Genomic DNA, 24,099 nt, shown 5'->3' with positions numbered 1-24,099 from the left:
AAACAGGCCATTATACCTTGTGTGGAAATGTCAGCTCGTCCAGCTGGAAGATGTTGTGGCAATTTAAATAAACACATTTTCCTTCATAACTTTTTTAAACAACTTTTTAAATCATTATTTCCCAGAGAGAAGTTGATATGCCTATCCTCAGTGACAAAAGGACAAAATATTATTGATAAGTCAAAATGAAATTTGAATTTGAATTAAATATTTGAAATCTCAAACTTGTATGTAATAATAATATACTGTTGTTATGAAAACAAAGAACAAAAACATGCTATTAAATTGAGTGATGACAAAAATACTAAACAAGAGGTGTCGCTTAAAAACAAATATTTGAAGCTGATGAACAGACTTTATTAAACAGAATTCAACAAATATTTAAGATCTAGATTATACTTGGAAAGTTTCATGGTACTAATGTACTGCCTTTGCGACAGACATTCAGCAGTAGTGAGTGAGTTTGATATTCTGCCTCTTTTACAATATTCCAGAAATATGACGGCAGGGCAAACAAGAAATGAGCTTCACACACTGTATCAGAGTGAGGAATCAAATGTAGGTCTTCTTATCAGTAAATATTAAAGGTTGACAAAGGTAAGGTGAATCAAATTTCATGTTGTAACTCAATAATTGAGAAGAACTGTCATCACTGTTCAGTTTCCTAAATAAGAAAAATACTTTAAACACTCTTGTTCCAAAAACTTTTAAGTCATCTGACAAGAATACAACAATTTTGCAATTTCCAGCTGACTATTCACCATGAATGTTGTTAAGCGACATCCTCCACAATCGTTGCATCTTACATGAACCGATGTGAAGAACTCAAGTAAAGGCGAAACAGAACCAACACGAAGCCAGCCATCACGGAGCAGGGCATGCATACCTTTTTTACCTTCATATTCCGGACTGAAAATACGCGCACTGTATAGTGAGCTCTCTGTATAGTGTTCAGCAGCTTCACTGACATGCTGCCATAGATCTCCAGTCCATCGCCTGGCCAGTACTGGTCACATTTACGCTGGAAACAAAGACAGCATATTTACTTAAAGAAATGAGCAATGATCATCAGGCAAGGTCACACAGTTTAAAGGGGCACTGATGCGGAGCGAATAATGCTTCTCGCCAACGGTCTAATTACGAAAGCAGACCGCAAATTGGTCAGTGCCCACTCCTTCGACCGTGACAGACAAAGGAACTGGGCTCCTGTCCATATTAGCAGAATTTCTTCACCTAAGCAGTCAGGAGGCCGGATGCCCATCACATGCCATTTGTTTAAAAATATCCATGGTATTCCTTGTCTGATCGTAACCATATATCCCAGCAGTGTAGTTCTTTTCGGATGCTTGGATGGTATACTTACTGATCCAATTTGATCCTATTTCTGTGTTTTTAACCTCGATATTTAATCATGTTACATTTGCTGTGATAGCAAATAGCATACGTAAATTTTGGTAGCTATGGTAGCTACAATGGTTCATTATTTATGATAATAATAACACACAGTTGATGTATTTGAATTCGTAAACCAAAAAACGATGACTTTGCCTTTGGTAGAGAAATCTGAAAATTGTCTTACGTAAAAAAAACCCCTTATTTCACCTATTTACCAAAGTACACAGCAAATGCCTGTGTGTATTCCTTATGTAACGAAATTCCGTTGGTATCCTCAAAACAGTTTCGGCCCATAAGTGTTTTCAGGCTGCATGCGACACAGAGATTACATCTTCCTTGCTGTAACTCGCGTTTGATGGTGTAAACCTACACGTGTTATTTGTCATCATTCTCTGGATGGTCAATTCATGAATTTATAACAGGTATAATTAGTAGCAACACCACTTCGGTTACTCAACAAAGGTTCCCATTTGGCATTTCTCCTGTCTGGAGTAAATACTCAACATTATAAATTAAGGTCTGTAATGGCAAATGTATTGTATGTTATGTAATATAAGTGATGCAAGAGGGTTTATCAGCTGAGTTACAAAAACAAACATCGATCAAAGGATTAACCGATAACACACTGATTGATTAATTACTTTTATCTTCTAGCGGATTTGTCAAAAGGCAGTGTGTGTAGATGACTACACCCTGTCGTAAAGTGTGAGTGCAAAAACAACATCCTCCCTTCAAAGAATTAACCACCCTTGCGTTGATTGATTGATTGCTCAATATTGGTTAACTAAATTACTTAGAATAGTGGACATCATACAATTAGTTGCCAGGTGTACTATCTTGGGAGACCAATGAGAGGTTTATCTGGTTTTCACCAATGAAAGACGTGAAACGATGTGTTACTTTTTCGCAAATGAGACAGTTGTAAGACACGCGAAACAGAGCAGGATTATTTACCAGCTGCAGATGAATGGAATACGATTTCATTTACGTGGATATTGATGGATACATTCCTGAACAAGGTAGTAGCCTGACATTGTTGCTATAAAATTAGTCTGTTTTACATTCATTGTTTGCATTTTGTTTTAATTTATTTGTTGTAGCATTCAGCAGAATCTGTATGACAGAAAACACACACTAGATCGCGTATGTGTGTGAAATAGGATCCACATTGGCAATCTATACAATGTATAAATGTTGCTGTTATGTTAGAAATTTACTATGAGTATGAGCAAATCGTGTGTTCTTTTATTAATTTTCAGAATCATACAAATATGACAGTAAACTAATTAGGGTTATGAGACAAAATATAGAGACGTACATTGGCTTCGTTAGTTTCCCGTCCTAATAGTTTTTTTACCATTTCTACCACTGGCAGATGATTAACCTTCAAAGTGTTTCATTTGTTTTCATAATACATTTGTAATGAAGTACAAATGACTTCACCTCAGTTGATCTGTCTATAATTAAACTATCAATTGCGCTTACGGACTGCGCAGCAGAGGTCACGAACCAGTCACGAATTCTGGGATATCATCCGGGTACTCACGGGAGAAAAACAATAACCAAAGTTTACACCAGTCCACGGAAACTGCTCCGCATCAGTGCCCCTTTAAAACTCTTCAAAGCAGCTCTACAACAACCATGGCCACTTATGCAGCGATGAACTCAATGCTGCATGGACGCTTGAGGGTTAAATACTCAAATGGCACTGGGTACTCACTTTCTGATAGGTCAAGTTAGGCAGTTTTACAACAAACTCACTTACTTAACCTTTAGCCTGCTGAATTAATTTCAGCATAAGGCACTGATAAGAGGGTGGGTGATTTCAAACAGTCGGTGTGTCACTAAATAAGGAACGACTGAAAAAATATTCGGCTCATTAATACTAGATACAAAAATAAACATTCTTATAAAAAAAATATCCAGATAATTTTAAACGTACAGATATTAATTACAAGACAAACATAAATAAAGTAAATTTTATTGAATTTAACTAGCAAGTCCACACTAAGTGAGTTGCCAAGGAACGTAACTCTGTAGTACTCATGAAAACCTGGTCCAATTTTGGGGGTCCTTGTGTTACGCGTTCTGGCTTTTTCCACGATGTATTTGGGTGAAAAACAACGACTGGTCCCTTTAGAAGATATTCCCGCGTTGGCGCCATTGGCAAAAAAGGTTGGTCTGCTCTGTTCTTTCATAGTTTTCCAACAATTTAAAATATTGCTGAACATTGAAATTTGTTTTATCAATCGATGGCACACTTTAGATTATTTTTATCATAAGCACACATCAATCCTCTCCATTATAAAACAAATTTTAACTTAATGTAACCAGGGATGCACATTTCAGATAGATTTGTGTGAGGGAGGGGTGTATTGCCAGGGGCAGACAACTCCATGTGTGAATCCAGCTAACAATGATCGTGTCATTAACTCATTCATTGAGTAATTTTATTTAACATGCTTAATATGTTTTAAAGTGTTCAAATGTGTGTACTTTGATTATTAAACAGGTAGGAAAGCATTATTTGTTTCAAATACCTTGCGCAATATGTATGTTATTTTCAGATTTACATGTATTTTCTGTCTGTATCCAAAAGTGACAGCCATAGAACACAAAATTGTGGCTAATAATAGTAATATTTGAAAACTGACAATATTTTATTGATCTTTTAATTTAAGCAGAATTCAGCATTATTCATTTGTGGATGTCATAGCACTTACATAAACACATGATGTAGATTTGGGTAGAGAGTGAGTATTTTTTGCACATTACAGCATCACAACATACGCGCAACACACACTGATATAATTCAGCATCAGATTTGCTTCAGGTTTGAAACATGGTATCTTCAGCACTGTCTTCAAAAGCACAGTGTAAATTGAATCTTCAACACTGGTGATACAGGTTTAAGATTAGAATATATGAAAACATGTTACAATCTTAAGTTCATCTTAACTGATTAAAAACAAAGGTAGCACTTCATAATCTTGACTCTAACTTGAATCTGTTTCAATAATTTAGTGTTTAGATACTGATTTTGCCAACATTGACACTGTACATCAGTCCTGATGTTTAATGAACCATTTCTTTCTTCTTCTGCAGACCTGAAACATACGTTGATTCGAAGTTCTAGGATGTTCAAAGAAGACGTATAATTCCAGATGAAACATTTTTCCTCTGGAAAGCACTGTGCTGATAGAAAAGACTATTAATATATTTGTGGTTCAACAACATTTACTTAAAATAGTTTGGTACTTGAAATAAATAGGTGTGACGTTTTTTTCACAAAAATGGAAATGTGGACATTTCTCAGAGTTGACAGTAGTTGACTTGATCACCTTGTTGATCAAGAACGGATGGACAGAATTTAATCAGGTAAAGTTTGTTGCAATGCTGATGTATCAACAAACCTTGGCAAAATAGTTTTAAAAATCTGAACCGTTGATCTAAAAATGGTGTGGACTTGCTAATTTAACTGAACTGCTCGATCAGCCGGATGCGTTTTATATTAGGATTGTCCAATTATCGCAAACCGACTTCAATATTCTTACTACTGATATTTCATAAGTATCTGACTTTAATTTCGTATATCTGTATCGACAGATATCCGCGTGACGACAAATTAAAAATTAATTCTGAAAAAAATAATCGAAAACGTTCCTCGTAAACAAATCATATCTTCGATGTCATGACAGGTCTTAATGAAATGGCACTATTACGCTTATTCAAACGCGTCATGTCATGAAAATAGCAGAGTAAAATACATGATTTATAAACATTCAAGTGTTATGGTTCAATGAGTTTTGCGCAAACCCAAAAAAGACAGTGTTTGATCGTGTTACACGTACGAAAAACAAACATGGCGCGCTTCGTCCAAATCCTACATAAAAAATACCTTTTATGGTCAGAAGAAAGATTGCAGAACTCTTCTGTGTAAGACCTGGCGAAAGAGGGAGAATTTCTCACTCTACAAGTGTTCTATGTATCATTTTCCGTTTAGTATGACGAGAGACAGACGAAAATTAAGATCGTGAAATTTAACTTGTTTTCTAGTAAATCCAAAGGTCACCGGATGTGATGTCACAGACAGGGATTGCCTAATGAAATTCATTCGTTATTGAATATTAACAGAAAAGTTGGAGATATTTCGTCTGACAACCCCAACTTTAGCACAAATAACTGTTTAAAATGATTAATCAGAGCTCATAAAATTTTCTTGGTGTATTTTGACTATATAATTCGCACATAGCCGAACCAGTTTGACCTTGTATGCTCCCGTGACCCGGAAACAGTAGTCGATCAACACTGCACATGCAAGTTTTTCAGTATCTTTATTTGAATTTTTGTTCATATTAGGCACATTACTTTATTGTCCACTGAATATAAAGATAGCAAAGATATAAGTGTGATGCATGTTGATCCCAGCTTATTCTTTTTTTCACATGGTCCGACACAAAAAGATTTACAAACATCATTCTCAACAACAGGTGCGCAGATATGGGCGTGGCATTTGTGTTTCAAAATAACATTCATGCTTTTCTTTTTGTGACGGCTTAGTGTAGTAGAAACTGCAGTATACATGTTTTATAAACTAAAATATATTTTCAGTTATAGTTTCACATGAAATCGGAGAAGATTTGATAAATATTGCGTTCATATTACGATTGGAAAAATTCAGAACAAGTTGAATTACATTCATAATTTTATGCAATAAATTAACGTTCTTGTTGAATATTTGTGATAGATTTGTCAATGCCTTATGTTTCATAACTGGTTACAACTTTAAATCTTTTCATATATTTTAACATGTTAATTGAAATTAATAATATGACAATTATTTTTCTCACCAAAATAGACAAGGGCAAAGACACTTAAAGTCTGTCATATGAAATGAGTCTATTGAACTTTCAAGGATTGTTTCTGTTTGCTGAAGTGTCTGATGGTGATATACTAAAATTATTTAGTGTTCAATAGCCTAAACCATCATAAAACAAGAAACATCAAGACCAGTCTTCTTTGAATAACAAAATGCCAAGGACTGAGCAGTCTTTCGTTTAAGATCTGGAAGCATTTGATATATATGTATTTGTCATATAAATATGGCAATGAAAAAAATCTAAATTGAAATCATAATGAATAGCTCCAAACTGGACAACAAAAACAACTCACTGCAGAGCTCAGTATTAGGAAAAAAGAAATCTACGTGTCCCTGGTGCCACCACATGATTACCTTGATGTCACAGACTAACACAGGTTGCACCTCCTGCTCAACACTTAATTATCTGTCACTTGTAGTTTTGATATTCCATATTCAAAACATCACTTCAACAAAATTATTCTAGGTCTGGTATGATAATTTCATAGAGTTTGGATCATCAGTCTGTTTCCCAGATGAAGTCTGTTGTTACAGTAAAACATGAACATAGACACTGTGCAAGTAGGTAAAAAGTATGGTCATAAACATGAGGTACATTTTGCAGTTCAGATTGCACTAGTGCAATATCTAAAAGCTGTATGGAGCCACGGACTGAGCCACATGACATGATTTTTTTATACAAATATGCACACACGTCAAACAATTTGATCTGAAACATTACCTGCATTATACTAGGTAGAATTAACACCGAAAGCTCAGCTGTTTGGAGTAACAAAATAATTTCAATTTTGCTCCAAATTCGTGTACAAAAGATGTGATGTTTAGCTGTTTTAATGTCTAAAATAAATAGTGATTCACAAAGACGATGACAGTTGTTTTCTAAGCAGTAATTAATTTTTATGAAATACATTTACTGTACGTTACATTCCTACACTAGCTCTGGTTTCGTTCGTTTCTGCAAAAGGAAAAATGATTTTTTTCATGACATCTTCAATCATCAAAATTTGTACTTCTTGTGACGATGTACTCATAACAATATAATGTTATTGTTACGACACACTGACAATTTATATATCTCCCCGTGTCAGAACAATCTTTGAAAAAAATAGACCGCAAAAATCATCGACTTCGGATTTGCTAAACTAAAGATCAACACATCGACGGCTTACTTGAGGAGAAATACTACAACACAAGCAACAAATGACAACTGCTATTGAACACAACTAACAGTAAATAACTGAGGATGACTGAAGGTAATTTTGGTGTATAGTATGGATCTTACGGGAATTTGAATCAGTTTAGAAAATGTATCAATGGTCGTTTTCCAACTCGTTCATATAGCGGTGTCCATATGTTTACGGAAGTGACGTCACAAACCACGCTCACTCAGACATGGGTAGGCAGAAAGCCACAATGGTTGATGATAACGATGGGAACCGGTGTAGCGTGAAAGGCAAACAATGGTCGGATTATGTACTTAACATTTTATTTCTATCTGATAGACACCCCAGGTCAGTTCACCCTCGAATCTGTGAGACCCTCAAGTAACTGAAAGCATATGAATATGTGGAAAGTGGACACGTTTTTCCGACACAGTACCACAATGTCGATGACAAAATACCTCTGTGCTTGCTGGATATCTGCTACGAGAAAATTATGTTTGTGAGATGACTGTTTAACTTACATATTGAATTGTTAGGAATAAAGAATATATTGCTGATGCCTACTACAAGTGTGTCTGGAAAGTTTTGAAACCACCCTGTTGGTGAGATTAGCCTAGATCAAGGCTGCTTTTGTATGTGTTTTTTATAAGTAGGAATTAATGTGATGACATGGTAACTCAATGCCATTTAAAGATTTAGCTTAGATCAATGCTACTTCTTTATCTGTTTTCATAAGAAGGAAAAGCTGTGATAAAATGGTAACTCAATGCCATTTAGATGCATGTGTTGTTATAGTTGACAAGGAAGGTTTGGGGTGGTGTTTATGTAACATGTATGACTGGCAGGTGAGGCAGATTACTCACCTTTCCTGATTATGTCAAAGAAACAGTATGTGAGGGATTATTTGTTTAAAATTTGTATTGTTTGAAAGAAATGCGAGACAAACACTTGGGAGTTTTTGCATTACATTCTTGCTTTCATTGAAGTATGAAATCTGGATATTGTCAATTAGATACTTTCCACAAATGTTTTAGAAAAATAAAGGTTGTGTACCTGTCTCATTATACAACTCCAAAAGAAAAAAGAAAACCAGATCGGGAGGAGTTGTTACGCATGACAAGTCAACGATCAAATGTATGCAGCTTGTGTGGTTCTCTCGTGTTTATGTTTAACTTCTGCCTACCGGAAGTACTCAGGCGCGTCACGTGATCAAAACACTGACGTCACCGTGGCCTCTCCTATTTTACTTCCACGAGTGCCATGCCGTGTACGTGCTTCCGGTTTCATCAATGGTGGGTACAATTACAAATATTGTGATATTGTTTCATGATCTGCATTATATAGGTATTGAGTCGTTTTCTTTCAATGTATATGTGTTCAGATTCTGCTTATGAACACGTATTTTCAAACATCCTTCGTATCTTGCCACTTAGAAAGACCGCGAGTTTGGCCACGCCCTTTCAGGTCATCTACGGCTGTCAACTTTGTGAATGTTGGAAAGTTTATCAAACAAAATCAAAATAAAATCGCTAAATCTGGTAATTTCTGTGCAGAGACAATAACATTTACCGATTCACACCGTGTTATTAATTCCAGATAAAATAGTTGGATATGTCAAAAGGATGGCACATTTTCTTCGGCATCACGATACATGTGGAGTTGTTTGTTTAACGCCGTTACCATGATCGTTGCTGTTCGTCCAATCGATGATGTAATATTTAGATTGGTTTTGTTTATAATTATTTGAGCCGAAAGTTACTAATTTTTAGAAAATGGGAAACTTATGGGCTTTCTCTTTGTCAAGGAAGAAAAAATATTCATTAAACTATATAAAAATATTTCATTATGAAGAAAATATTAGTCTGGGTACCACACGACGTGGTGCACTAGAAGTCAACAATGGCCGTTATTTTCGACTGCGTGCCGAGAAATTCGGCAATCTCATTTTTATTTCGCGGGCGTTTCGTTTTAAGGTATATAAACGTATTGAACGTTATATATTTAAAAAGGTGAGGATTAGTACACCCCATACATAATTCATATGACACGTAAATCCGACTCGTTGAATAATTAATGCAAGTTTTATTTGGAGACGTCATTATCCTGCACTCCTGTCGAATGGGTTAGACGGCAGCATTGAGAGGATTAAAGCGAGACCAGATGTGTCACATGTGCTTTGTTGTGGGTCAGGACCTAAGAAACTCTCATGAGTCAACTGCCAAGCATGGTTCCCTATCCAAAGACTCTCTGTGACCAGTGTTAACTGATTTCTGGCCTAGGCTCCATGCACAAGACCACCACCATACATCACAAGGCAACTAGCCTGCAACCCCAGGTGAAGACATCTACCTACCCTGCCCCTCTCCATGAGGTTGGTTATCATGACAATCACACTGCAGTTCTGTTCCCAGATCATTCTCCAGAAGTCAGCAAATGTCTGCGGCAATGGTCCCTGAGTGGCGATGTAAGCCTTGGGCTTCTGGTAACCCTAGAACAAATTGAATATGTGACTGAGTATGTTGTAACGCTGACTTTACTAATATTCAAGCAATATCAATGTGGGGAATCAGAAATGGGCTCCACACATTGTATCCATATGGGAATCGAACCCTGGTCTTCAGCATGACAGGTGGACACTTTAACCTTTAGGCCACAAAATTACATAAGATGGTAACCCTTTTCTTTCGTGAAGGTTTTGTACAGATTTTATATAAAACTAAATAAAAATGACCAGTATATTCCCCAAAACTGATTTGAAGACAAAATAATATTAAAAATATCAACGATTATTGTTCCTTAACTTCGCTAAAACAGTACATGTTATCAAACACTGATATCAGAAAAAAAACCAGAGTGAAAGTAACATTTTCATCCCACACTCAGTAATAATACAAGTAATCCTGGCAGTTTACTGAGTGTGGAACAAAAACCAGGGATCGAAAGCATGAGCACCAATCTACACTTTGAGTGAAGAATAATACACAAAACAACAGCCACTTCATCATCTCACAGAGGTTACTTACATCGATATAGTTTGCATTGATGTAATCAGAATGGCGGAGTCTGCCCAGTTCTGTCTTCAACACAACTCGTGAGTGGTCAACTGAAAACCAGACAGAAACAATTAGCAGTTTGAAAAAGGATAGAACACAGAGACTATCAGCGATGTCTCACATCATGACACACTAAGAACACTTCAAATAACTTCCTCCTGTAAGAACAGGATTAACTTGGTGCTTCTGTACAGATCTTCTGACTGTGTATTTCTGTTGCTACGAGTTCAACATAAGATTGCTGCACTTGGAAAAACCACCAAACTCACAGTTTACAGGCACTATATACCAACCCCACAATACAGCTGAGCTATTTTTGAAAAAGAAAGTCTGTACAACACAGAAGGAAATATGTAACCACAGTTACCATCTGACCCTCAAGGTAAGATCAATGCACTGTCGAAAATCAAAACCTCACTGTTTGCAGCTATTATGCAACAACCCCATAATACATTTTATAAAATGTATGCACAACAGAAAAGAAAATATGGTGTTGTAACCACCTAAGTCTAGTTTTCATCAAGCATGATATTCTGCCTATTGAACTGCCTGCGAGACGTCTTGACAATTTCAAGAAAATATTATTTGTAGTCTACATACATGCAGCTATGTTTATGTATCTGTTCTTTCCACGATTCTCGGGCAGGCAGGAACTCTCACATCGGAAATCCACATTGGTGTTCTTGTTGATGTCCTGAAAAAAACGACACAAAGAAAGTGAGTGAGTGAGTGAGTGAGTTTTAATGCAGCTTTTACTAATATTCCAGTGACATCACTAGTGTTCGTATATATCTTAATATTCTCACATTCCACTTCATATGGGAAATCTATCCCAGGTCTTAAAATAGTGATTGAACAGAGATGCAATGAATTCCAATCAACAAGATCACACTGGCTCAGCCATCTTAGTTTGATCTGACAAGATGGCGCTAAAATCAAGGGAAGTCTCTTGATATAAAATCCAAGAGCTGTCTGCTGGGAAATTGTTTGGTGATTATACAAGTGTTTTTTTAATATACTTTTATTCAGAAACATTCAAACCATATTTCAATGAATTGTCCAATGATTAATATTGTGAGCACCAATTTATGGCAGGCGTGATGACACAAACATTAGATCACAAAGCCTGACCATCTGACACGCATACATTCCTGTTGAGTAATTCTAAGCCAAACTCCCAGAGGTGATGAGGACAGATATAGTGTATAACAAGTGTTGCCAATCCATCCTTACATCAAATTCTTGAGAGAAGCCGATGTCTGAGTCAGCATGCAAAGTTTCCACATGCTGGATGAATCCCTTTACTGTAACTTCAGGGTAAACCTTCTCGTCTGAAACAAAAGTACATCTCAATGCATACAGTAAATTCTGAAATCTTTGTCATAAATGAAGAATTTTAGACAATTTGAAAAAGGTCTTTCACTACTGACATAAGAACTGTTGATTTCTTGTAACTTCAAGCAAGACCATTGTGATTTAGACAAGAACACTGTGCATTATTTAATAGGTCGATGAAATCATAACCAGGGGGAGATTGCAATAACCTTACAAAGTTATCTCCCCTTAATTATCTCACCAGTAAATTCATATCAATTATGCAGAGTGAGTGAGTGAGTATGATTTTCGACCACTTTCAGCAATATCACAGCAGGGGACACAAGAAATGGGATTCACATATTGTACCCTTGTAGGAAATCAAACCCAGATCTTGGGCGTGATGAGCAAATGCTTTACCACTAGGCTACCCCATTGCCCAAAATCATGCAGAACAAGCCATAATCCTGCTTAGAAACTGAGAATAAAACTTTATGCAAACATTATTGAAACTCATTTGTGATAATCATCATGAAAAAATTATATACTCTTTCAACACTGCTGTTTCATGTAAGCAAATATGTACCATATATAAGAAAATATGGACTGTCACTTATTAGGGTGCATTTATTATGGTAATTTACAGATTTGTCCAGAGGAGATGCTCAGAAAATGCTCTATACAGCAACCATAATCTAAAATACCAGTTTACTGTGAATGCCATACCTGCGGGCTCGGCGACGGTGACGACAGTCGGTGGTGTTGACTGGGAGTTGCTGGGAACAGCCAGGTAGTAATAGGCTGCTTGGTAACATTTTCTACACGCAAATGATCTGAAATAAAAAATACAGTAACGTAAAACCTCCTTAATTTATTTGTCTGGTTAAATATTTTACCCTGATTTCAACTCTTGTCAATCAGGTGCATACTGTTCTCTCTGGTAGCAGAACTGCTTTAAATTAGTCTGTTCATCGATTCTGCACTCCAATTTCAATTCTAGCTATATCAGCACAGCTTGTAAATACTCCAGTCTGGGCAAATGAGATCAGTGGGTCATAGTATGAACAATGTCAAACTTTATAAGAGAAGAAAATGAATGCATTTCACAACAAGATCAACGTTAGTCACCAACGCTGATCCCATTAGTCGCATGTTAAGACAAGCAAGACCAAATTTAATCCAGATCTTCGCAGGGAAACAAGAACAGGTTGCTGAAGACCAAATCTAATCCGGATCTTCAAGGGGAGACAAGCATGGGTTGCTGAAGACCAATTCTAATCCGGATCTTCAAGGGGAGACAAGCATGGGTTGCTGAAGACCAATTCTAATCCGGATCTTCAAGGGGAGACAAGCATGGGTTGATGAAGACCAATTCTAATCCAGATCTTCACAGTGTGAGCGTGGGTTGCTGAAGACCAATTCTAATCCAGATCTTCGCGGGGAAACAAGAATGGGTTGCTGAAGACCAAATGTAATCCGGATCTTCATGAGGATACAAGCATGGGTTGCTGAATACCAAATTTTTACCCGGATCTTCACTGTGAGACCAGCATGGGTTGTTGAAGACAAATACTAATCCGGATCTTCATGGGGAGATAAGCACAGGTTGCTGAAGACCATTTCCAATCAGGATCTTCACTGGGAGACAAGCGCAGGTTGCTGAAGACCAAATTTAATCCAGATCTTCACGATGAGACAAGGGCGGGTTGCTGCGGATCAAATTTAATCCAGATCTTCACGGTGAGATAGGAGAGGGTTGCTGAAAACCAAATCTAGTTCGGATCTTCATGGGGAGACACCAATTCTAATCTGGATCTTCATGAGGAGACACCAATTCTAATCCGGATCTTCACAAGGAGACAAGCACGGGTTGCTGAAGGCCAAATCTAACCCGGATCTGGTTGACTTTCTGGTAATACTGATATACTTTTAATTTATGATTTGGTAATCAGAGATCTATACACTGAAACAAAAACTGAAAATGTAATGGAACATGCTTAAAGCTATATAAATATTTGTGATTTGAATATGAATATTTCTTACCTATATCCAACAAAGATGATGACGACCACAAGGCTGATGAGAATTGCAATGATGACGCCTGCGATGACCCCAGCAGACATAACCGCTTCCTTATTCTTGGCGCTTTCCATCTCAGGATCTGTTGAAACATTATCATGACAACCGTACATCGTAACAACTCTACAACAACCGTCTGTCTCTAGGCTCATGGTCATTTCAGTCACGTCAAATCTATATACATATATGGCTCACACAAGCAAAAGTTACCAGATAATATTCTTCAACACCATTGAGCTGACTGACATTACAATAAATATTTTTTTTCTATACTCTACTTTCACAATAATGTCATCATTTACTGTTATTTCAAGTTTATGATCATTTTACCAAACATGATATTCCAATATAAGAAAATTACTTAGTCACAAATAATTCTATTACTGAAAATAGGTCCAAAACTTTCTGAGATTAACATAAAATATAAAAATGGTCAAAACTTCTAACAGATAAGTTACAAAAAAACCGACTAAACATCGAACAGAACGGTACACCTAGAGCTGCTAATATCTAAAAACAAAGGACACTGCTATATGTCATACTAAATAAAATACAATGAAAAACTATATTGTGCATTATCTTCAATTTCATAATCTGCTTAATAGACATATATCTGTAAAACACTGATGTTACCATTCCATTGAAGTTACATAACACTGAAAGAATTTATATAAAAACACTAGAAATGGCAATAAATCAGATCATGTTATTCATAAAGTTTTCTAATCGTCAAATCCATCCGAAAGCTAAATTACATCTGAAACACTGACACAATAAATATAATTTAAAGTTACGACTACTTCTATCCTATGATCTATGCCAAAGAAAGGCAAAACTTTAAGTATTGTATTAATTAGCATTTATCATCTACAAAATGTTACAAAAGACAAGAGAGTTATCTAGATGCAACTGCTGAAAATTCAATTCACTTAGCATGAAAAGGAAGATTCCAGATCTGTGATTCAAAAAGGTGTTGAAAATCACTATCTTGAAAAAACAATGAATGACACCAGTGACACAGTGATTTGGAAAAGGTTGACATAAAGCAGACTTCTACATCCATTCATGAATTATTGAGCAGGTGATGGCTTTACACTACCTTTTAGAAATATTCTGGCAATATCATGCTTGGAGACACCAGAAGCAGGCTTCACAATTTTGATTGGTTGGTTGGTTGCCTAACAGTGCACTCAGCAGAATACTAGCTATATGGCAGCGGTCTATGAATAATCAAGTCTGGACAAGATTCAGTGATCAACAGTATGAGCACCAATCCATGCATTTGGGATGCAATGACGTGTCAACCAAGTCAGCAAGCCTGACCACCCAATTCCGTCAGTCACTTCTTACAACAAGGATGGGTTGCTGAAGACCAGTTCTAAACCATATCTTTATGAGTTCGCAAATGAACCCATTCAAAGAACTGACATAATCCTCCCACTGTCACAATTATAAGCAGTCGATTGCAAAAAATTGAATTCTGGTAGGCCAGTCTGCACAAAGTGGTCTTAGCAATGGACAATAATGTGCATAGAAGCTTGTGAGTTGAAGTACCTTAGCACTCAACTGCTTTGTGGAAGCAGGGTCTATGCCTTTGAAAAACATTTTTTCTTAAGTTTTTCCTTCTTTAAATGCTGCAGGTAAGCATGTCAAGCAATTGCTTTAACACCACTAGTGAGCGGGTGAGTTAAGTTTTAAACCACTTTTAGCAACATTCCAGCAAGATGACGGTGGGAGACACCAGTAATAGGAATCACAGACAGTACTTGTGAGGAATCGAACCTGGGTCTTCAGCATGGTAAGTGAACACATTAACCACTGGGCTCCCACTGCCTTTTATTAGACAGAAGTAAGATATTAGAGTAAAAGGTTTCATTTTAATGAAATTGGAATGGCTTATTGCAAAGATTTCTCTTTATGTCAACCTCCTCTGTTATCAGCCAGTGATGGAATGTGCAGAATGATTGTCCATGACAGCCCATTACCACGTGAGTGATGACAACATGTACGTATACTCACTTGCATAGGGGACTTGAGAAGGAAGACATGACAGGTTACTCTCAGTTGAGTAAAATACTTCATACAACAATGTCTAATCCAGGATATTCATGTCTCATATTTGACAAGTATTTCCAACCTTGCAGATCAATTGCACACATCATCAATACTTCATCGGTTTGTATACACATGTATGTTCCTGAATCATGTGTGAGTGAGTAATGTTTTATGCCCCATCTAACAAAATATTCCAGTAACATCACGTGGGGTAACACCAGAAATGGACTTCACACATTGTACCCATGTCAGGAATCAAACCCAGGTCTTTGGCAGGATGAGTGAATGATTTTACCATGTGGCCAAACTACCATCCATAAGTATATGTGGGTGAGCATTGCTTTTATGCTGCTTTTGGCAATATTCAAGTAAAATCCTAGGGGACACCAGAAATGGGCTTCACACATACCGGGGTAGTACCCATTTGGGGAACTGAACCTTTGTCTTCAGCAGGATTAGCAAACACTTTAACCAGAGGGCCATCCCACCACCCCTATCACTTGTGCATACATATAACCTGTTGGCAGTGTAGTCAGTATGTAGCCAACGAAACAAGTGATTTGATTCCCTACACAGGTGCAAAGTGCAAAGCCCATTTCTGGTGGCCCCCTCCTCATGATATTGCTGGAATATTGATGAAAGCAGCTAAAAAATAACTCACCAACTCCCTCAATGTGTACAAAATACGCCATAGCCTAGTTGCCATCTCGTTGCAGCTGAAATACTGCTGAGTGCGGCATAAAACTAAACACACTCTCATGTTCCCCCCTTTACAATGTTCATGAAATCAGGTTCTATTTACAAAACCGTGAAGTAGTGATGACAAGCTGCTGTTTCATGAGCATGTTTCCCTTGGTCTTGTTTCACAAAGTAGCCTGAGCATCCAGTCACTTCATCAGCACAAGATCTATCTATGAGTCTGGCTAGCTATTCTCGAAATGTTCGTAGCCCTACTAACTTCTTAAGCCCATTCTTAACACACTGGCAAAGTTAAGAATTCTTAGGGCTACGGACATTTCGTGAATAAAGGCCCTGGGCCACACCTCATATGCAATCTTTGTGCTACAACTGACGTAAGTCATATATACTGGACAAAATAATTTAGAGATATTGGTATTTTTATGATTGATATTTCATGAGATTGTCAATGAATAAATAGATCATTATTCATAATTTACATACAGTCAAATTCCATATTCATAATTTACATACAGTCAAATTCCAATGAGTCAAATGCCAGAATCTCGAATATAATACACAACTAGAAGTACATGTCGGTCCCGAGCAGTTATGGTTATCATCACCTGATTTCTGATTACTCAAATTCGTCTCATAAATACTCATGATGACTTGAGAAGGAAATTCGTTCCCATGAGATTCAAACAAAAGCAATCTTGAATACAAAAGCCGAAGTCAGTCATAGAGAAGTCAATTGGTGCAGCTAACTGATCCAATTAACAAACCAGCGCAGCTCATGCCTTACCGCCATTCACTGCTGAGTTCAAAAGGCAGATTAGTGCCATGTATATCTGTTAACTGCTGATAGATTTTGTTCATGGATTTTAAGAGGTACGTGTGTCTTGTATTCCATTGTGCAAGTATTCAAATGAGATCATATTCATAGGCTATGTTTTCACTATATACTATGTTTTTTTCTATGTCACCTAACGTATTGCTGTGCTATATGATGATGTGCCGAATATAAAAATTATTCTTTTTTTTTCTACCCCCATAGACATAGAATGTCTCGAATATATCAATATGTCAAATTTATAAATTGATCCCCTGTGATTCGACTCATCGGGATTTGACTGTATATCCCTAACTATTTTTGTCCTGTATAGTATTACTATCACTTTCTGAAACAGGGAACTGAACTCAGCCAATGAACTCTCAAAATGTTTCCCATAATCATTTGGGCATTAAAAATAGTTCACAATATTTTTATGGCAATGACCATTCAAAAGTTTGGTCCTAATATCAGTTGTATGAATGAATAGGCTGAACACAGGTTACAATGACAATGTTTGTAACCTTGACCTTTTAACATAAATTATCAGAAACATTTTGTTTATTCCTGGAAGTTGAGGCTACTGGACAAGGATGAATTCCTACAGACCATCATTTTGAACTTGCAAATGAAGTGGAAGATCACTGAATGTAACCGGGCCCTAAATGTTTGAAACACCTTCATATCTAGGTGAGCTTGGTTCCAATATCCTGGACTTAACATGTAAGACATGACATGTAAATACTTCAATGAGGCATGACAACAATAGATGATGATAAGATCAGAGATTATGATAAGTCAGCTGAAGCACAAGAAGAGAACAGGCACTACAAGTAATAAATAGCACATGCACCAACTTTCAGGAAACACATGTCTTTTGATTAACATCAGCTGTAGTAACACCCAAACTTTGCAGACAGCAGTACAAACACTTTGTTACGTTTTGTTTTAGTGTATGTTAAAAAACAGAAAATATCTGAAACATGTCAATAATTCCATGTTTCTCTAAACAGCAAAAGAAAACATTTAAACGCCAAACTCATGTCAAATAAATTAGAACTGAAGCACAAGTTTGAGACCAGTTCAAACTTATAACGAAAAAATATGCTTCAAAATTGGGGATATTTTCTAAGATGTGTCAACAGTTGTTCGAGGTAATTAGATTAAGAAACAAATCAGTGCACAATGAAGAGGAAAGATGATGACAAAGCATCCTACCACTAAAAGAAAGGAAACAAATCTCCAACACAAGTCCCAACACTACTGAAAAACCAAGAAAAAGGATCTAAAACTGAGGAAACTGTTTCCCAGGAAACGCTAAGGTCTACAGCAAGACATGGGCTACAACTAGTAGTGCTAGAGCACAAACGGTGCCATAGTAAGACAAACACCATGCAAACTGTTGTATAGTACAGATTCTTCCTCCACTTTATGATATCATAGCCATGGATCCACAGACTTGCTGCTTGATAGATTTTCCACCTTACATAGAAAATTATTTTCCTCCTGCACAGGGCCCTGTTTCACAAAGTGTTGCTAGCACGACAACTGTCAAAAGTCAGTGCTTAAGTTGTAGAGTTACGATCGTCGTAACATGAACATTGCATAGCAGTATCAATTAGTTATTGTTTTGGTTCCTATGCCACAGAAAACCATCCTCAAAACCATGTTGTTTTTTCCTTTTTGTTTATGCAAGTTATCGGAGGGATCAGTGACGAATAACATGATCAGCTGGTTTCTAACTTAACAGTGTTCCCAGGTCTACGCCTCCTCTACATGACCACCAAACTAACAGATTGTGTGTGGATGACTTTTACATACTAACCCTAGATCACAGTAGGTGACTTGTAATGTATTGTGAACACGCCACATCTAATGTTGGCCACAAATTTCACGGGTAACAAGAAGAGATTGGCTGTCATCTTGTCCTTATCAACATCTAATATCAATCTGTGCTTATTGAACATCTGCTTAAAGTTAAGAGAAAGTATGCTTGTTTGACACCATACTCGGCAATTTCCAGCTTCATAACATGGGCCTGTCTGGACCGTAGCTACCATTGTAAAAACAGCCAAGCTTACATGTGCTTGTTGCTGAAAAAAGTTGAGCACGCCCTCTGTACTATCTAAACACAAAGCTTTACAACCTGTACCTGTTTGTAAATGTCTGGACCATACAACCACGTGATTAATATTATGAGCAGCAAACGTGATGCCACTTTTCCAACCAAAGCACCTATGGAACATTATTCTTGTTCTAGCAGATTCTTTGACAACCTTATCGCCTGGTTTGTTAATTCTGTAACATGGCAAAAACAAGAGGTTTTGAGGATGAAAGGGAAGAAAAACCTGTACTGTGAGGTTAGCGAAACTGTGACGAAAAAAACTGTGACCATCCACTGGTGTATGACATCCACCTATAAATCATGTCATAACGAGGATGACTACCAACATATCACAGTGTGGACCAGACAATACCTCACAACATCCACCTACCATGGTCTCGAATAATCTCCGTATCCACGACACCACGTGAAATATCAGACTGACTCCCTATAAAGCATAAAACACCACCGGTTTCACACTACAGATTAGCAGAGAGACAGATGGAGGAGGAGGAGGGAAAACAGAGGTGATAGTCATGTAATCAGGATGTCACAAGATGCTGGTAGCAGAATGAATGAATGAATGAATGAATGAATGAATGAATGAATGAATGAATGGAATGAATGAATGTTCTATGAAAGGTGGAAAACGAATAAATGCACAGATGAATGAATTGATATTAGAATGAATGAATGAATAAATGAATGAACATGTGGATGAATGAATGGACGAATATGTTCCAATGGCATTTATTAGCATTAGTATACTTCCTTTCGCAAAGACTTTCATTAAATTCAAAATTTCAACTGTTATAATTGGAAACAGCATTCATTTGGTAAAAATATGTTGGAAACAGGAGAGCTTAGAATGAATGAATGAATGAATGAATGTGGATGGATGGATGGATGGATGGCCATGCCAGTTTTAGAATATGTATGAATATTCCTCTAGAATATTAGTTCTGGATAGTCTGTCTAAAAATGAATTTTCTTTACTATAATTTCACTATAACTTTACTATAACTGTTATTCAGAATGGCGATATGAGAGTATCACATGCATAGTATTATTTTATGCACAATTCCAGAATTATCTACATGAGCAGCAAAAAGCCTTCATTTGAACAAAATGGTTACGACAGCAAATAAAGTATCCAGCTTTTTACAAGCTAGTAATATGCAGGCACTGTTATCATTATTAGTTGTCAGGGGAGCAGTGTCCTCATACCTCCAAGTTTGAACTCTTTCGCCTCAGTGAACTCTCCAACATAGTGCGTCTTGCTGAAGATCCCATGTGTGACGCCAGCTATCTTCAAGCGGTAACGGCCATTTTTGGGTAAATCTGTTAGGGTTGTCTACACAAAATATAAATAAATGTCAGGGACACAATCTCAATAAACAACGATCAACAATACAGATCAATTACAAAGTGGGTGAGTCCAACTTGGCCACTGTGCTTGGTCTTGGTTCATCATCATGAGTGAATATTGTGTCAAAGCAGAGATAGGTGTTGCAAATAGTAGTTTCAGGAATCAAAATGGGTAGTTTGACAATAAAACTAGTAGTCAACTAGATACTAAAACTCATGATGAATATGACAATAATCAAGAGTGTAGCTTTAATTTCACATTCCTCCAACAGCAGATTTCCAAATTACATTTCTTCTGCTTGTCTCTTTTTTGGCAAAAATATATTTAATTGACAAAAATGTATGTTTTTGCCTATAGATCCAAATTGTAACATATTTTCTTCAAATTTCGTAGAATTTCTAGTGTACTCGTATTGGCGTAGTTTAAGGCTAAAATTCGTTGCAACTATGTTAAATTGTAGAGGTTGGCACCTCTGTTAGTGCTACACTTCTAGGGTGGCCTTGTAATTATCAGGTTCGGACATGTAAACCTGAAGAGGACAAGATGAACAAAAGGCCAAGAGAATTTTAGCACTTAGCAATATTCCAGCTATATGGCAGAGGTCTGTAAATAATCAAGTCTGGATCAGACAATGAAGTGATAAACAGCTTGAGCATCGGTACCAGCTTTAGGGACACAAGGACCTATAAACCCAGTCAGCCAACCTGACCACAGATCCCTTATTCAGCTGTTACTTCAAGAATGGGTTGCTGAAGACCAATTCTAACACAGATCTTCACAAGTAGCTTTGTCAGAAAGGCCTATCTATGTACCTCTGTCACACTCACTCAACACAGTCACAGACCCAACTCGACCATCATTAATAATTTGCAGGTAGTTGAATCTCTGTAAAGTGTCACAAACCACCAGGTGTAACACTATATCCAACCAATTCAAATTTGATGGGTTTTACAAGCAGGGTTTTTGGTTGGTTTGTTCTTCAACTCCGTACTAGGCAATATTCCAGCTATATGGCATTAGTTTGTCAGTAATCGAGCATAGATCAGACAATCCAGTGATCAGTATGAGTATCGATCTACGCAACTTGGATATGATGAAATGTGTCATCCAAGTCAGCAAACCTAACCACCCCATCCTGTTAGTCGGCTCCTTGACAAGCATGCTGAAAACCAACTCTAACCCTGGGGCCCGTTTCACAAAACTCTCTTAAGCCTAAGATCTCATAACGTTTCTCGTATCTTTTGTACCTGGCATACTGTAACATAGGAGGTGTAAATGCTACGAGGAAACTTACAAGATCTTAGGCTTACGAGAGTTTTGTGAAACGGGGCCCAGATCTTCAGAAGCAATATGTAGAGAACTATGTAACAAGAAGATCACCTACCTCTGTTACAGTTCCATCAATAAGCTCATCCTGATAGTATGAGGTTTCCACCACATCCCACCACTTGATGAAGTAGTTGTTGATGGTCTTGTAGAAGACATCTGGGGGCTCCCACTGTATGTAGACGCTGTCCTGGCCCACCACAGAGAAGTTGGTGATGTACGGGGCACTGGGACCTGTAAACACAAGTGGTGTTAGTCAGTACACACCAAGGAGATGATATATAGGCATCATCGATATCTCCAAGGTCTCCATTATACCCTCAATGCATCTACAGATCAGCCCAATGAATTTATTACCTCCCTTGGCTGACTTTCTGTCTAATCAGGTGTCTACACTAAGAAGTTTAGCGTACAACTCACAACTCAGTTTCGTAAATTATCTAACTGATTAAACTTGTTAATGCAAATCATGCAGAGTAACAGAGCAACTATGAAAAGAGGCAGTAGTTCTTGCATATCTTTTTTAAGGTTTCAGACCGGACAAATTCTATGTACAATTTCCCTAAAATTGAAGTGAACAAACCAGCACAGCTGCAACCGTTATCTTTGTTGACAATGGCAAGTCTGGTTGTAATGGTGGCTTAGCTGACTAGCTCCTGAGAGAATGTGGAGCCAGCAAAGGGAGTTCATAAAATTATGCAGCCGTAGATGCATCAAGGGTATGGTGGAGATTTATTGGAATGTATACCCTGGAGATATTGACAAAGATATATTGCATACTGGACCTGAAGGTTAAGTAGAAATTGAGGTAACCATGGAAACTAAGACACAAACAGCAATCATCTGCCCATTTTCTCCCAGACTAACAAGTGGTTTGTTCAAAAAGTGCTAAATAATTCAAATCCAAAGAATTCTGATGCCAGATAAAAAATGTGATCAATACTCAAGAAGCTCAAGGGTTGTGAAACTGACAGTACACAAATTTTAAAGGGTATTCTCAATGATCTAAGGGAATTTCAGAATATGCATTAAGATAGATACAAAAGACATCACCATAGGGGATGTTCTGCTTTAACAGTCTCTATTTGGGGTGATCGTATAGTGCATTTTGCTGTATCATCAGTTTGTACAAGTCCACAGAGACAATTGTTCGAGAAAGACTGTTGTTTTACACTGCACTCAGCACTTTTCAAGCAATAGTGAGTCTGGAGCAAACCAGTGATCAACAACAGGAACATCAATTTATGCAACTGGGATACATGTGTCAAACAAGTTAGAGGGCTTGACCACCTGATCCTGTTAATCACCTCTTACAAGCATGGGTTGCTGAAGTCCAATTCTAACTCGGTTGTGATTGAGAAATGAAAACTCACCCTCCACATCCGTGATGCCAGGGAAGTCGTCACTGAACTTTCCCTTTCCACCGCCAGTGTAGGCAGCCACTCGGATCTTGTACTCTGTGTAGGGCTCTAGAATGACGACACACACAAGTGATGGGTAAAATAGATGAATCATTCCATTCCATGACACAGATACAAGATATATACACATAATTCATGAAGCTTAAAATGTCCTTGTCATTAGTCTGATTACAGAATGAGCAAATGAGTTAATGTTCAAACCGCTTTTAGCCATATTTCAGCAATATCAGCACAAATAGGATTTGAACATTGTACCCATGTGGGGAATCAAACCCAGGTCTTTGGCGTGATGAGCAAATGCTAAAACCACTTGGCTACCCACCACCCCAGTTTCATTACAGATTTTATCCATCTGAATTTTGTAGTTGTATATGGAGGAAGTAGTCTGTACTGGTATCAATGCAGTGTTCACTGAAGAAAGTCAAACTTGT

The 24,099-nt window shown here is 37.3% G+C and overlaps 1 protein-coding gene across 3 annotated transcripts in view; it reads right to left on the bottom strand.

The window, feature by feature from the left end:
- Positions 1-24,099, bottom strand: part of LOC137295958 (tyrosine-protein phosphatase 99A-like) — an 86,067-nt gene that overhangs the window by 17,668 nt on the left and 44,300 nt on the right. For 2 of the 3 annotated variants that reach the window (XM_067827556.1, XM_067827558.1), the window contains exons 9-18: positions 23,621-23,716; positions 22,306-22,481; positions 20,780-20,906; positions 13,848-13,965; positions 12,531-12,637; positions 11,724-11,821; positions 11,091-11,184; positions 10,461-10,540; positions 9,791-9,925; positions 887-1,021 (exon numbers count right to left, since the gene is read on the bottom strand). In XM_067827556.1, coding sequence (XP_067683657.1) covers positions 887-1,021; positions 9,791-9,925; positions 10,461-10,540; positions 11,091-11,184; positions 11,724-11,821; positions 12,531-12,637; positions 13,848-13,965; positions 20,780-20,906; positions 22,306-22,481; positions 23,621-23,716 — 1,166 coding nt within the window. The remainder of the gene's footprint in view (positions 1-886; positions 1,022-9,790; positions 9,926-10,460; positions 10,541-11,090; positions 11,185-11,723; positions 11,822-12,530; positions 12,638-13,847; positions 13,966-20,779; positions 20,907-22,305; positions 22,482-23,620; positions 23,717-24,099) is intronic. The other variant, XM_067827559.1, reaches the window with a different exon arrangement.

This window comes from Haliotis asinina, chromosome 9 (assembly GCF_037392515.1).
Source record: "Haliotis asinina isolate JCU_RB_2024 chromosome 9, JCU_Hal_asi_v2, whole genome shotgun sequence".
Lineage (NCBI taxonomy): Eukaryota > Metazoa > Mollusca > Gastropoda > Lepetellida > Haliotidae > Haliotis > Haliotis asinina.
The sequence above is the reverse complement of the archived record's forward strand: the minus strand, read 5'-3'. Positions and strand labels throughout refer to the sequence as shown.